Here is a 15,576-nt window from a genome sequence, read left to right as displayed (position 1 = left end):
CCATGGTTTCACCATAGCACCTTTTTTATTAGCAAAATCATGGATATTAGTCCACTAATGTCCCCATCCAATGGAAACAGAGGGCTGGGGGTCTAGGGGGGATATGTAACTTGAAACCATCACAGATCATATTCAATAACAGTGCACTTGTACCCAGCCACCTGTCTGTCTATGCACTGAATACAGATCTACATATGGTCCTACTGTCTGCTACAAAGCCGCCATTGACATCCTCTATTCAAAGCTTCTCTTTACTTCATGGTTCAATCAGGAATGTTTAAGTTTGTTGCAGCGCACCAACAACGTGCGCTCATTAATTACAGAGAGTAGCTTCTTTTTGGTCGCTTAGAAAAATAAAACTTTGAAAGAGGATGACAAGTAGAGGAATAAAGTCCCTTTGTTTTATATTTCGCACACACTAACACACACAGTCAGTCAGAATCACACAGGCTTTTGGCCTCAATCAAAACAAAGCTCCCACTCGCAGCACACATGCAACCCACACGTCCGGAAAAGTTTTACACAAAACTCTCACAGTATGTCAGAGTCAGAGTGAATTGGTCTACAGAGTGACTTGGTCTTGCTTGGTTTGTACAAGGAGGCAAAAATGATGAGATAAGGAAATAATCAGGAAAAAAAAATAGATGATATAGACGCCAGGGGGCTTGGGTGAGAGCTGAATGGTAACATCTACATAAACCTAATATCTAAGTCAACAAAGAGAAGACACTGCAACTAAGGCATGCAAGGCACAAGCAACTACAAATGAAAGACAAAAAGTGTTCATTCATGGACACCAAAAAAAAAGCGAAGGCCCCCCTTTTTATATAAAAATTAAAAATAATGATAATAAGGTAAAACAAGCACATTTTAAAAACTGTGAAAAATCCCCAGGCATAGACAGTTGTACAAATATTTTACACAAAACGATTTTTCTACATACCGTCTTTAAAACTTTTAGAGATGAACATAAGTTAATAAGAGGTTAAAAGTGACATTCTCCATGAAGATCCCTCCAGTCAGATGAATACAGTCACTTTATAAGTCGGCCACCAGGCTGCAGAAAAAAAACACAAAACAAAAAAACACAAACAAGCCATGGTTAGATGAGAAAAATGAGACGGACCACACTTCTTCCAGCTCGTCCTTGAAGCAGCAGACATTACCTTTAGAAGAGGCCGCAGTCCTTCAGGTTGTTCTTGATGATGACGTCAGTGACGGCATCGAACACAAACTGCACGTTCTTGGTGTCGGTGGCACAGGTGAAGTGGGTGTAAATCTCCTTGGTGTCCTTTCTCTTGTTCAGGTCCTCAAACTGGCACTGAATGTAAGCTGCTGCCTCCTCATAAGTGTTAGAGCCTAAAGGAGAGGACACAAATGTTGAGTACACCTGTACAGTAAATCCAATTATATGTATTAGTCAAGGTCATAGTTAATGGTGGTGTTGTACTGTATAGCATTATATTGTGAGGTGTTTCTAATATTCTGCCTCCTCGTGTATGTAAGTAGAAAGGACAACAAAATGAGAAACATCACTCAATAAAATATGATCCAGTACAACATATTCCTTTAACTAAGACCTCAACTAATACATATATTTGAATTTACACATTTCGGCTGCATATATGTATCTACAATCTGTCAGTTATTTGACTGGTTATCAATGGCAGTTTGAACAGGATGCTACACAGAGTACTGACACTGAACTGCTCCGCTTCACCTAAAAACAGCGAAGTATCTTACTGCGTAATAACTGAGGGTAAAGGTTGGACGTGTGTTGTTTTTACTTCATTAAAACTTAGAATCTTACATAGGTTTGGAGTCTGGACATGCGAGCGCCAGTAACTATTGCTGAGCCTGACAAGGACATGTTGTTTAAATGAGAAGCAGCCCACGCAGCTCAGGAGCAGAGCAGAGAGGACAATAATGAAAGATGTCTGTGTCAGCTGAAAGACTGCCACACCTTCAAGTGGTCACAAGAGGCAGACAGACTAAGGGTTTAAAAAAAAAAAAAAAAAGATGGCCCACGGTGAGTAAGTATGACCTGGACTTACAGACCTGGGTATAAAAACCACACAGCGCTAAACACTAAAATACCATGCAGATTACTTTTATGTTTATAGCATTTTTCAAATTATTGTGAAGTTTGTGGCTTTTTAACATTCATTGTTAAGCCATCCCTGGTCTGACCCACTAGGGGATTTAAGACCTGTAAAACCACTAAATTACCTTGTTTTACCATTCTTTAAAACACTCAAAGGCACTACAAAGCTCTATGCTGTCACTTAAAAGCACAGGTATACCTGACAGGTATATGCCACACACAAAGTACAGTATTTGCATATTTAACACACCTGAACTGCATTCAAGCGTGTCTGTATCTGTATCTCAGTCTCTCACCTGCATATTCTGGGTAGCAGATTGTGAGAGGGCTCTTTTTGATCTTCTCCTCAAACAGGTCTTTCTTGTTGAGGAAGAGGATGATGGAGGTGTCTGTGAACCACTTGTTGTTGCAGATGGAGTCGAACAGCTTCATGCTCTCATGCATTCGGTTCTGAATGAGATAAAGAGAGACGCAAAACGGTAAGAAATGGGAAAAGATGCACCAACTGAATTCACATAGCTGAATGAAAGAAAAATAATTAGTCTCAGGGTGAATTAAGGTCAGGCAGGTCTTACCATCTCCTCATCCTCAGCCAGCACCAGGTCATAGTCACTCAAAGCCACGCAGAAGATGATGGCGGTGACTCCCTCAAAACAATGGATCCACTTCTTCCTCTCTGATCTCTGTCCGCCTACATCAAACATCCTGCAGCAAGATCACAGAAACACTGTTAAATAACTGCAGCAGACACACAACACATTTTCACTCTTAAACATTCATCTGACACTCCTGGCAGTCACTGATACTAATTCCACATTTCCCTGCATCAGCAGCTGCGTCAATCTCGCCCGTGCTTGTCGCCATTTTTTGTAGCTATTTAAGCCATGTTAAAACATGACTTCCCCTCTCTGATTGGTCTGACCAGCTTATACAGCTGCCAGTGAAAACAACACTGCACTGGACAAATCGGCAGCAATTCAACTGTGGTGGTTGTACTCACTTGAAGTGCAGGTCCTTGAAAGTGAAGTGTGTTTCCACAATACCAGTAGTTTTGACTCTGGTCCTCAACACATCCTGCTGGGTGGGTACGTAGGCACCGTGGGATATTCTGTCCAAGTCATTTAGGTAGCTTTATAAAAAAAAAAAATAAGGAGACAGAGAGAAAAAGATTGGCATCAGATACAAAACCGACATAGATTTGCAGACTGGGAGTTATTCTGTCAGGTACAGTTCCAAATGAGTCTCTGTGTCCTACTCACTAAGCTGCGGAGTCATTGAGCTGATACTCTCGGGAGCGGCTGAAGCAAGCCTGAACTCCTCCGTCCTTCCACAGCCGCTGGATGACCCCGGCCAGTTCGCCTGTCATGAAGCCCTCTTCTGCTGAGCCTGCCAGGACGAACAGCTGCCGTGCATCATCCTGACAAGACAAAGCCCCCGCCCCCAATTTAAGTCAAAATCCACTACTTTTTCTTCTGAATTCATATCATCAAGGTTGTTCATTTTACATTTTGATAAAACTCTGAACATAAAAAAACAAAAGCAACAATATTTATTGTATCACAATAAATGTTTACATTACATTACAGTTGTAGTATGTGTAACCCTAACTGACTGAATTTGGATCTAATAATAGGCATTCATTTCTCATAAAAAAAGAAAACAAAACACTTAAACAGCCATGTTTGAGAACAAATTCAGAAATTATTTAAAAAAGACAAATTTGTGTGTCTGTTCTGGTCATTTTAACCATGCCACTTTGCATAAAAATTGGACTTGCAAAGCTGCACGGTGTCTTTAGCAGGTCTATGGCCAAAAATTGATATCTGTAAGAGCAGAAAATCAGGCAAGAAAAGGTTTGGCTGTAAAATTGGTCACGATGCCAGGGCAGTCACGCTGAGGCAATGACTAAGCCTCCTGTTATGCCAGGAAAAAAAACAGATTTGCAAAAAGAAACAAGAGTCTGTTTAGAATAAAAGAAGAAATAAAATACTCAGCAGTCTGCACTGTTTTTATTTGCACTGCATGGTTATAATACACTACACATGTGCGAAAACACCAAACCAATATACTCCCAAAAACAAGGAAAACAGAAATGTTGCTAATAATTCCTGTAAAACCCATTCCTGGTGACAGGCAGCTCTTTTGTACATGCACATACACGTACTTGTAAATGTCCTGGTTTACCACACAGCAGAGTTACCGTAGAAACTGAAGAACCCGTGGACAGTTCTCATGTCAGTAAACTTCAGCTTTAATGAAGTGTTTTGAATCCGATAAGAAACCCCTACCAGCTCTATCTGACCTGCTGCAGAGGAGGGAGTGAAAATAAAACTGCCCAACAGGGCAGGATGACATATGACTCAGTAGTTGTTGCTCTTACGGCACTGAGCTATACATTAGCCCAGAAATTCAACCTGTAATATCCTGAGAACAGTGTAAATGCCAGCTTGGTTTTCGCTTCACTCACCGCTCTGGCTGGATCAGCAAAATCAATCTTGAGGCGTCCCATAGCTCTGATGATGGCAATAATGGACTGGATGGTGTTGCTGTAGACCACGGCCTTGTACTGCTTACACTCCTCCTCTGAGTAACCAGCTTCGTGGATGATCCTGGCACACAAAGACACAACATTAGCGGCCGTCTCCAAGAAGCACGGATATGTTGATAAAATAGATTATCATGACAATCAGGCAGTTAACAGCTGAGAATGGCAGGGTGTATTTAAACTCTGTTTTTTTGGATCTGGATTTAGACCTTTTGTTCAGATTTGTCATGAAATTTGATTGTTCTCTAACCTAATTCAGTTGTTTGATATGTGTATATTTAGGAAACTTGCGTAACACTGACATTTTACACTCAAGGTTTTTTTCATCTAAAATGGAAGTTTTTGTTGACATTGAAGGAACTATGGCTGTGAAATACTCCCTATTTACTACCTAGAGTATATATAGTGCCCTCAAAATAACATAAAATCTGCGACTGATGACGCAAGATGACGATAACGTGTGCATGAAATCTTCACTTACTTCTCACTAAAATACAGATTATAGGGATAAATGAATAAGTGAATAAAGGAATGATTTTGTTCACAGTGAATAAATGTGTAAAGGGTGTATCACCTGTTGATTACTGATAATCACAGCTGTATCAGGGGATCTGTGTGTGTGTGTGTGCGCCATTAGCTCTCCATGTAGTCTGAGGAGGGTCAGTGGGAGTGAAACACTGCTACATGCTGTACATGATTCTCTGAACAAAAAAATACTTGAATTGTTGCAGTTGTGCTCAATGTGTTGTTAAATGTGATGTTGCTCAGGGACTCACTTCATCTGTTTAACAATTGTGCTTTTCCCAGACTCTCCAGCACCTGAAACAGTGAACAGATGGGACAAAAAAATTAAATTACAGTCAATACAGCAACATGATTTTCATCAGTTTAAGTATAAATCACAGACAAGTAGGCACGGTATGTGCAGCATCCCCTAAAAGTCACCACAAGTTCACTGCTGACAAGTGTGATGTAAACACACCACATACACATATTTTTTGTTGAATAAAGGACTTCCTCTGTCATGAAGCTTCATTTGTCTGTTTGGTATCAAAAAAAAAAAATTTGAAAGGTTAAATTCTGGTTTAACTTTGTGACGTTTGTCTTGGCCTCTCCTGTCATTCACTTAAGTGTTTTGAGAACAAACATGTACAGACCTAAAAACAGAAATAGATGTGTAAATCCCAGTAAAATTATGAATTCATTTTTGCCAAAGGTTCTGTTTTATTTTTCTGTAACAGGTGACATACCTGAAAATAAAATAATCCCTTAAAAACAGGTCCCTTTACCAAACATCCACGTTGTTTCATAGATGATCTTTGTTAGCCTGGACAAAAGTTATTTCAATATACACTGGTTGAATTTTCATAGAAGTTGCAAATATTTTGCAGCTGTCTGATTCTGTAAAATTATATGTGAAAATTCTTTCCCCGTAATCCCAAAACTACATACTTCTAAGGATTAAAAACTACACTTATCTGTATTTTAAGTTCAGCAGCCCTGCAGTCAAAACACAACAATCACGACTGAGCTGCTAAATTAACAGTTAAATGAGTAATCTTAAATTTCACACCCAAACCAAAAGACAAGTCTTTGCCAAACACACTTTCTTCCAAATGTTATCTACTTTAACCTGTAGCATATTAGCGGCTACACCGCCACAGAATACAGTGAAGCGTCTAAGACTGGTTTAACCAGGTCACAGTGCAATTGGATTAATCAACTGGATCCTCTCGTCAATGAGATTATACAAAGCCTAAACATCCCTGGGTTAGAAACTCACGCTGCATCAGTCTGACTGGCAAGACTCACGGCTGTCAGACGCATCTAATATGGACCATGTGATTTATGTGCCATCAATATACAACGCTAAGGCAGTATGACAGCTTTGTGGCCTTAATGGTAAAAGCTATGAAATATAAAAAACATACAATGGTACGACTCTAACATCCATTTGAATTAACCAAAGAAGTGTTTGGTGCACAGTCTCTCATTCAGTTCTCCTGCAGCTCCCTCTGAGATCCAGGGGTGTTTTCAGCTGAGCACACAACATTTTAATTACCTTACCTCTGCAGGGACTCACGGCTCCCTGGTGAGGAGAACTGTTCATCAATTCATCGTCCCATATGATAAACAGCCACACACTGCAGAAACAGAGCTAATATTACTGCAAACATGCTAACACACTTAAAACTAATTCCCAAACACATGCTCACGCCTCACTGAGCTGCTGAAATTGAAGGGCTTAATGGCTGGCAATTATGGCAAAAAGTAAAAAAAATTGCAATGGTTCAAGTTTGTCACTGAGCTATGATGTTTGATAGGGCTACACTGGCTGGACCAGGGAACACACATTCCTCTCAGGCTATGGGAGATGCTGACGTCTCCCCTGCAAACAATAAATAAAGCGGCAGCATCTCCCATGTGCTGCATTTTCTGCTACAGTGCTGCAAATATGCCGCTACACAAAAAACAAAGATCTTTATGATTTGCATTTGTGCAGTACACAGTCTACATCTGAGGCGGTCCTCCCACTCAAAACACTCGTCTCAAGAGCATGTCATTTGCAGATTACTGCATTAATGCAAACACCCCCAGTGGGATGCCTGACAGAGCAGCAAACTGCAATACGCAAGTAGGGTAAAGCTGCCTTTCTCTCTATCTTGCTCAGAAACACACACAAGACACACCCACAGACAGCATAAAAGACATCCAAGGCCACAAATGTTGAAGTGAAACACACCCATGTGTTCAAAGATATATGGTAATAGCCTCATCAGATGATAAATCCACAAACCAATCCCACATGTCTAATGCAGGTGCTTGTGGGAATCGTGACAGGAAAAAAAAACAACCATGAAAATTCAAATCAGGTCCATCTCAAATGATGCACACACACATACAGGAACCCACCGCTGTGGCTGGGTATTGTACAGTGTCTGTGACTGTGGTGAAGTCACATGTCTGAATATAAGTGGTGCCACAGACACACAGACCTGCCTCAGAACCTCCCCCCACCAAAACATAAGAAAATAAATAACTAAAAGATACACAATTCTGCTGCATTTTCTAAACAGCCTGTGGACTACATGACCCAAGCAGACTTCCAGTTAGCATGCACTAGCTGTCTCTGTTGTGTGTATAGTTGCCACAGATGCTTATTGCTGTCAGCCAGGCTGAACAGGTTGCTATGCAACCTCTTGGCCGTCTTGTCCTCGCTAAAACAGCCAGCAGTGGTTATCAGCTACCAGTAATAATAAGAAGTAAGAGGAGGTGTGGCAGCTTCCTTTGGAACAATGGAACGATTCCTGATAAATCTGTGAGATGCAATACTGGTAAAGGGATGTGAATCTGGATATCATCTGGAAGATCAGTTCTTCTTTTACCCTCATACAATGTTGAATGTTGTTTTTAACAGTCTTAGAGGCTGCATTACAGTTCAGTGATACAATTTCCTTGACACATTTGCCCGCTCTACCTGGACAAACTGGGAGTCCTAGTCTCCTGCTTTGCCACCACATTCAAATGACCACACTAATGTTTGTCCCTCAGACACCCTATCAGCTAACTTAATTTTGGATCGCACAGAGTATAAAAATCACTATCAGTCGTACACAAAATATCATTACTGTATACATAAAGGTAAAGGTTAAAAATAACATTGTGTACAACTCTTGAGAAATCACAGATGGGCCACTCTTTCTTCTAGGTCCGAAGTTAACCGAAACAGACTAGCAGGATAGCTGGCATTGTTTCTGTGCCTACCGCTACATTAACTGCGTGAACTGATATTCCCAAAGACAACATCTTTTACGTGTTGAGAATGGATATTTATTCAAAAATTAAAAAAAAAAAAAAAACAGCTAGTTTCATCCAATGTTGCAGACTGATCGCTTGTTTATGGAGTGAGCCGGCCTGAAAGTAGGGTTAGTGTTTATTTTCTGTGATTATGGCTGCGAAACAGGAAGACGACTAGATACATAAATTTAAATCAAAATAATGAAAGGAAAGTCTGCCACGCTTACGACAGCAGTACGGACATTTCTGACTTGTTGACGGATAAAATCTTGTGCACAAGTTTAAGCTTTCTGCTGCTGGCTAACTAATCCGAGCTAGCGTTGGGGCGCTAACCTAGCTAATCAGCTAACCGCTTAGCTAAATTAGCTCAATGATACAGCGGCTGGCTGCCGTGGGATTAAAGCTCATCTCGCTGTAAACTGATAACTAGTTTGTTGTCTGAGCTGGTTTTATGGTTTTAATTTGCGGAGGAGAAAAAAACAAGAACTCCAGCGGCTACAACTTTTTTTTTTTTTTTTTTGCTAACTACGCCTCCATAGGGCCATTCATATAAAGCCGTGAAACGTCTCTAACTCCGTGAAACATCTCAAACTCTGCCGTTTGTTCCGTCAAGTTATTTAACAGCAAAACTTTAACTTAGCTAAAACACAAATATACTTTAGTATATGTTGAATATAAGTTCACAGCAAGCGGCGGAGAGGAGGAAGCTCCCTCTCCAAGAAACAGACCGAGACCCTGTCCCCACCGTCCCCTGCGTGTTTCTCTCACCAAGCAGCAGCAGCTTGACCTCCCGGGCCGCCTTCTCTCCGTCGTCCCGCAGGTTCCTGTCGATCATTTTGCTCCGCTCCTGCGCCGCCTTGTCGTCCGTGCTCAGAGTACATCCCATCTTCTTTTGCCCTGGCCTCCGAATAAATAAGTAAAAAAAAAAGATACGGACTACAACGCAACTTTAACTAGGAGTGCAGCACCATGCAAAGGCTACAGAGCTAGCATCCAGTGAGGGGTAGGAGGAGGGGGGAGGAGGCAGTGTGTCTCTCCAGCACTTGCGATTCAAACACGCCCTTGACTCGCACTCAAGGCCCCAATCTCACAATCACGGCGTTTCAAATATTAGTTAATCACAGAACGCGACTATCTGGACGTCTGCCTTGCGTCTAAATCGTTCACGGAAAAAACGGAGCAGGGCGGAGCAGACATCTACTCACTCTGAGTCCGAGTCTGAAAATATTCGCTTCCTGTTCGTCTTCCAACATACCCGTAAACTGCGCATGCGTGAGAGAGCAACAAGCTTCTTTCAAATTTTGGATCTTCGTGCAGACATTCAGACAAGTGTGCTGTTAAGTCGTATATGTGGGTGATTTGTGAAGTAGAAATAAGTAAATAGAACCCCTGTTGGAGACATTAAAAATGAGCCCTTCGATTCGCCCTTACTTTTTATTTTATTGGAAAAAAATAAACGGAATTTAAAAAGTAACTGTGGCATGTGCAACTCTACTATTTGTAAAACGCTCATAACTTAATTTATTCCTTAGGACTTTTATGGCAGGTCAAGAGTGGCCTTTAGGATTCGTCAGCTGATGACATTTCCAGGGCTGATAAATTCAACTCTTCAAACCTTGTAGTTTCTCGTAAGTAACTGACTGAGGATATGAAAACGAAGCTAACTGATTCCTGCAATGCAGGGAACACTATAAATAGTTCTCAGAGGACGTCAAGCTTGAGATGTTCCCTGTTCACCAATGTCATTTGGAATTAAGAGGAACTGTGGAAGCTGAGACAAGATCTGAAAGACCGAGAAAACTTTCAGATAAAACATCACATTTCCTGGCAGAACGGTGAAGTAAAAAAAAAAAAAAAATACAAAAAAAAAAAAAACATATGACTGCAAAGGAGCTACAGGAAGGTTTATCTGACACAGGAGTGGTGGTGCACTGGTCCAAAGTGCATCTATGATCCAAAGCAGACCTCAAAATCCACCATAACATTTTACATCTTCAAGAAACACATGTTGGAGATTTCTGAACAATCCTCGCAGCCCCCTGACGTGAACATCATTGAAAATCTGTAGGTAGATCTTAAACATTGTTGCGTGTGCAAGACCAAAACCAAGGCCTAGAAATATATGGACTTTCATGAGTCCTTTAAGGGCCATGAGATCTAATGTCTGCATTAATGTCTGTTTGCTGCAAGGGTATTTGCTATTTGTCTTTTCACTTCACAATCAGCCCACAATCTGCCATTCTGACTACTAGTAATAGTTCATAATTTTGATTTCATTAGTCAAAATATTGACCTATCTCATCATGTTTTTGCTTACTAAGTCTTACTTTCAACTTAGTCTTTCATAATTTATGCCTAAATTTGGATCAAAACATTGATTTTGATCTCATATTTTTTATTAACCATAGTTTTGATTTAATCAGTAACTTGAAAGTGACTTGCTCTCTCATTTTGATTTAAGAAGTAATGATTTTGACTCATAATTTTCATACATCTAAAGTGTATCTCAAATGTCATTTGCACCCTGCCTAACTTTTCATCCCTTATATGCTTTTTCCACAGAGGCCTCTATAGATTACTGCCGTTCATACACCAGTTCTTAATTTCATGTCAAGTTTTTACAGTTACAGTGTGTTCCTGGCACATTGAAAACATTGTGGTGTGTAGACATTCAGGAGACAATTCAGGCAAATCAGCTACAATTAAATTGTAGCACGTTTGTTTTATATGAGTCTGCAACACATGAGCGGGAAAGAAAGAGATCAGGATAAATCATACTTCATCCGTGCTGTCACTGCTGATTTGCATTGCAAGCCTCTGTCATGAGCTGCCAGTACCCAGTAACGTGTTTGCATGAGCAGCTCATACAGACAAACTGCTCAAACGGAGACACTTTTAGTGCTGAAAGGTTTGGCTATTTGAGAATCTGACATCTTAAAACAGAATAAGTATCTACATATATATGTATATGTATATACATTTATATATATTTAGATACAGGTGAAGGAGAACAGACTTCAGTTTCTTTCTTTACTTTAATCTGAAGTTAAAAAGTGATTCACAATCAACACAAATTTTAGAGAAAATGTTGCACAGGGAAAAGAAAGGGGCCAGAACAAATAATGATATAAAAGAAACAGATTAAACTGACGTGCATATGTAGGAATTAACTCCTTAGAGAAAGATTTAAACAACACTGGGTACAAAGGTTAGCAGCTCACTTGGTGAAGGTCTGCTGTCGTTTAGTGTTAAACGTCTCTGTGAGGTGATGGAAAGATAAGCTGACAAATGAGGGTTACACCCTGCGGTTAAGCTTTCTCCATGACCACATCCAGGAATTCAAATGACTGGCGGATGATTGTGTGATTCAACCTGAAGAGCTCTGTGGCCAAATCTGTACAGCTGAAATGAACAGAACCTGAATACGTCATTTCCAAATGATGTGACATGAGCAGTTTAGATGAATAAAAATGGATATGCAATGTGACTCATTAACATGGGTCGAATCATTATATTGAAGTGACTGTGTGATTATGCTTAAACACACCGTAGACACATGCAATGCAAATATGCTGAAAACATTTCAATGAAAATCTGTCTCTTTTCATGTTGCAGAGCAGTGCCACACACAATGATCAGTTTTAGTTTGACCTCTAATGAACCATCATATTTTCCAATGATATTATGTATAAATGGGATGGGAAAGGTTTGAGTTGTGGTCACAATTCATGTCCTCGCTTTGCATACAATTTCCATTGCAGATGGCCCCTGCAACATGCAAACTAGCGCTATAACTTTTTTCCAATTCGCTCTGAGTGAACATGGAAAGATTTTCCCGTGCATGAGACGCATGAGAAGAAGAGGTCATCAGGTAACCACTACAAAACTCTTTTCTAAAAATTATCGGCAAACAATAAAGATAACTAGACATCTTTTTTTCTGACTGGAATAGAGGGACTAATATAATGTTGTTGCCATTACACAACCATGCCACAGCACCGCAAGCTACACAAAATGTTCTGACTCTTTCGAGTAATGGAGCCTCATGAGTGTGAGTTGAATGGGGAAACGAGCAAATCAGCTTGTCAGCACACTGATGCTCATTATGTTCCACAGAGATCATGACCTCCAAGTGGGACCTATTAGTGTGTGTGTGTGTGTGTGTGCGTGTGCATGTGAGCAAAATAGGCCTCTTTATCACTGCGTAGATAACAGAGAGCCTCAAAGATTGCACCAAACTCTATATTCAAAACACCAAAGGTCAAATAATCACTCCTGAATATTTTCAGGACTGGATTACAGTATTCTGGCTAATATGACTTTGGTAGCAGCAGCACCAGAAACTGGTCATAGCATCAGTGGGGAAGGAGTCAAAATCATCAACCCGGAGGCAGTGGATGGTTGGAGGAAAATTAAGAAGGACATTCAAAAACAATTCAGGACGTCACAGACAAACCCTACCTAGTCCTCCCCTTGACCACATATTAATTAATCCCCATAGTTAGGTTATATGATGACAACAAAGTCATCTCCATGACAACTGACCAAACTCCATCAGCTGATGAAAAGAGACACACTTAAAAATGCAGAAAAAATCCTCTAAAAGGATCTTGAGTTCTAACATGTTTTGACAGCATTTGAAAGATAAATCCCAGATAACAATTCTTCACCATATTATTCACGTTTACTAAAAATATTTTATCTGACATGTTCATTGTCATATATTAATTTATATTCATTTAGTGAGTGACTTTGGTTTGCTGCTTACAAAGTTAGACAGTTAGAGATAGTTAGATAATTTCCAGTTTATTTTTACCTCCAGTCAGTTATAAACTGTGTTTGTCATCTGCCAGCCTGTGAGGGAGACTAAACCGTATGAGGAGTTGTGGTAAGGTAAGGTAAGGTCATACATTAGTCCTCCAGATGGCAGCAGAGTCATGAAGCAAACAACCAGGACAAGACAGAAACATGAGAGCTGGTGACCAGATGATTATGAGTATTTCACAAGGGTTAGTCCACTTACAGTATAGCGAGTTTTGTTCTGTACTGAAGCATGAGAACAAAAATTGTTGAGCAGGGGTTTTGAAAGAAAACATGCACAGGTCTCATTCATTTCTCTGTGCCTGCTGTGATGCCTGCTGAATCTTATCTTTCAAAGACTTGGTATTAAGTGTTTTATCATTAGTTTGGGAATAAGCCAACAGTGGGGCTGCAGAGAAGAGAGCAGCTGAATGTGGTGCTGCTATTAATATTATCACCCTTCATTGGTGATATTATTAATTTAGAGAATTTTAGCTGTTAATCTACAAAGAAAATCTGAACGATTAAAAAGGAGTTTTTCCCGTTCCCGGCCAAGTTTCACCATTGATACCTTGAAAATCTTTTTAATCATGCAGCAGAGGGAATGTGTTTTCATCCAGATGGTTAGAACACAATAAGTACATATAGTTAAATATCTATGTTTTGCAAAGATTGCAGGTTATTTATTTTTTAGAAAAACTGATGTACAGCTCTGTTACTTGAATCTAATGGAAATACACGAGGCACTCAAACTAATTTATCTAGAGGTAATATCAGTGCCAGTAGCTGACCAGAGTCCAGGTGGCCCAAATCCCAACTGGACATGATAATGAGTTATAGCCTCTCTTTGATGAATCATCAGAAGAGATTATAAAGTCACGATTTTCTCCGGGCCCCTGAGGAGAGCTACAGTAAATGTTCAAGCGTTATCAGCATTTGCCTATTAGCACATGATGTTGTGTACAGTTATGCTCAGAGAAAAATAAATCCAGAGGTCATGAGAAAAGCATAACTTGCAGTGTGACTCAAGTTTTCTTTCTCCTTCTGTCACACTTTTTCAAGAACTCCACTTTGTTAATAACTGAATGCACCAGTAAATTTCAGAAAATGCCAGGCTGCTATTGTGCGTTGCCCCTTCTCCATTCAGATAGATGCTCTGGCTCCAACAAGATGACCTCATTTCCTTGCAGCCTTGAGGCTTTTCTTCATATAGTGAAGAGGAGAGAGCTTCATTGTTAGCTGTTTTTTTTTTGTGGATGGCAAAAATCTGAATGAGGGTGTTCCTCTCACCATGAAGACACACAGAGATGTGATTCTTTTTTTTTTAAGAATCACGTTGTGAGACCGTTGTGCTTACATGGGCACAGAAAAGAGGCAATGTGTGAAAATATCAAGAAAAGGACAGATGAGAGAGGGGGTTTGTGTGAAAGGGCAGTGCATGTGTGTGCCGAGGAGTGATGGCTTTTACCACTCATGGTGCCGTGCAGTAATATACATCGTATGCCCTGAAGCAGTTCATCCTTTATGGTTTCTTTCTGTCCTCCTTTCAACTCTGAACACTTTCATGAATGTATATATAACAGTCTGTGTTGGGCTTTTGAGCGTGGGTCAGCTTTTGCGTGTAATTCCACCAGAAAAACATGTGCCAGCTCGCACAATAAAAAAAAGGATGGAGCCTTTGATGAAACTGAGACCTTTAACCAGCCCATTCACATATGCAGACGCTAATTCAGAGCCTGTGCAAGGAGAAAGCCTTCGCATGATGTTGCCATGCAAAGTGATTGCCAGTGGCTAGCAAGGACTAGACACGACCGTACGACCCTCATGAATTATACATTCAGAGTCAAGCTTTAAAACCACACAAGCTGTTTCCCAGAGGAAGCTTCATGACAACCAGCTCCCTAGTTATATTTTGACATTTCACTTGGAATCACAAGAACCTTAAATTATGCACAACACAAACTTTTAAATATCCTGGGAAAAATATCATTACTAATACTACTCTTGTAGCAGAGTGCACTTGCAAGCTTACTGACTGACATGTTATATCTCAGTGTGAGTAAAGACAAAACATGTGGTTTTGTGGGGGTCATATGCCAGACTATTTCTTGTCCAGGCTCAAGTAACTTCTGCCTTGCTGTTTGCCTGTTTCCAGTCTTTCTGCTCGGCTAACTGGATGTCATCTCCTAATATAACTGATATACCCTGTCAAACTATTCCTATTTTACCATTCATATGTTGCATATCCTTATTACAAGATTTAAGTGTTATCATTCACCATCAGGATGAGTGATACTGCTAAATAAAAGCATTTTCAAATGGTTAGAAT

At 40.2% G+C, this 15,576-nt stretch overlaps 1 protein-coding gene across 1 annotated transcript; it reads right to left on the bottom strand.

Moving 5' to 3' along the window:
• Positions 1 to 1,167: 1,167 nt before the first annotated feature.
• On the bottom strand, positions 1,168 to 9,689 carry LOC121181703 (guanine nucleotide-binding protein G(i) subunit alpha-1). The gene is made up of 8 exons (XM_041037772.1): positions 9,216 to 9,689; positions 5,426 to 5,468; positions 4,572 to 4,713; positions 3,364 to 3,521; positions 3,105 to 3,233; positions 2,680 to 2,809; positions 2,401 to 2,554; positions 1,168 to 1,359 (listed from the first exon to the last, which is right to left on the bottom strand). Exons 1-8 carry the CDS (start codon positions 9,331 to 9,333, stop codon positions 1,169 to 1,171), a joined length of 1,065 nt encoding a protein of 354 aa, XP_040893706.1. The 5' UTR covers positions 9,334 to 9,689; the 3' UTR covers position 1,168.
• Between the last annotated feature and the right edge of the window lie 5,887 nt (positions 9,690 to 15,576).

The sequence above is a fragment of the Toxotes jaculatrix genome, chromosome 5 (assembly GCF_017976425.1).
Source record: "Toxotes jaculatrix isolate fToxJac2 chromosome 5, fToxJac2.pri, whole genome shotgun sequence".
Taxonomy (NCBI): Eukaryota; Metazoa; Chordata; class Actinopteri; family Toxotidae; genus Toxotes; species Toxotes jaculatrix.
Note: the sequence above shows the minus strand (reverse complement) of the source record. Positions and strands in the feature narration are given on the sequence as shown.

What these genes read in the sequence shown, in the direction of transcription:
- LOC121181703 (XM_041037772.1), bottom strand. Translation starts at nt 9,333, where the DNA reads ATGGGATGTACTCTGAGCACGGACGACAAGGCGGCGCAGGAGCGGAGC. An exon ending in GGTCAAGCTGCTGCTGCTTG is followed by an intron (nt 5,469 to 9,215) that starts GTGAGAGAAACA and finishes TCACTGTTTCAG; the next exon opens with GTGCTGGAGAGTCTGGGAAA. An exon ending in TTGCTGATCCAGCCAGAGCG is followed by an intron (nt 3,522 to 4,571) that starts GTGAGTGAAGCG and finishes TTGTCTTGTCAG; the next exon opens with GATGATGCACGGCAGCTGTT.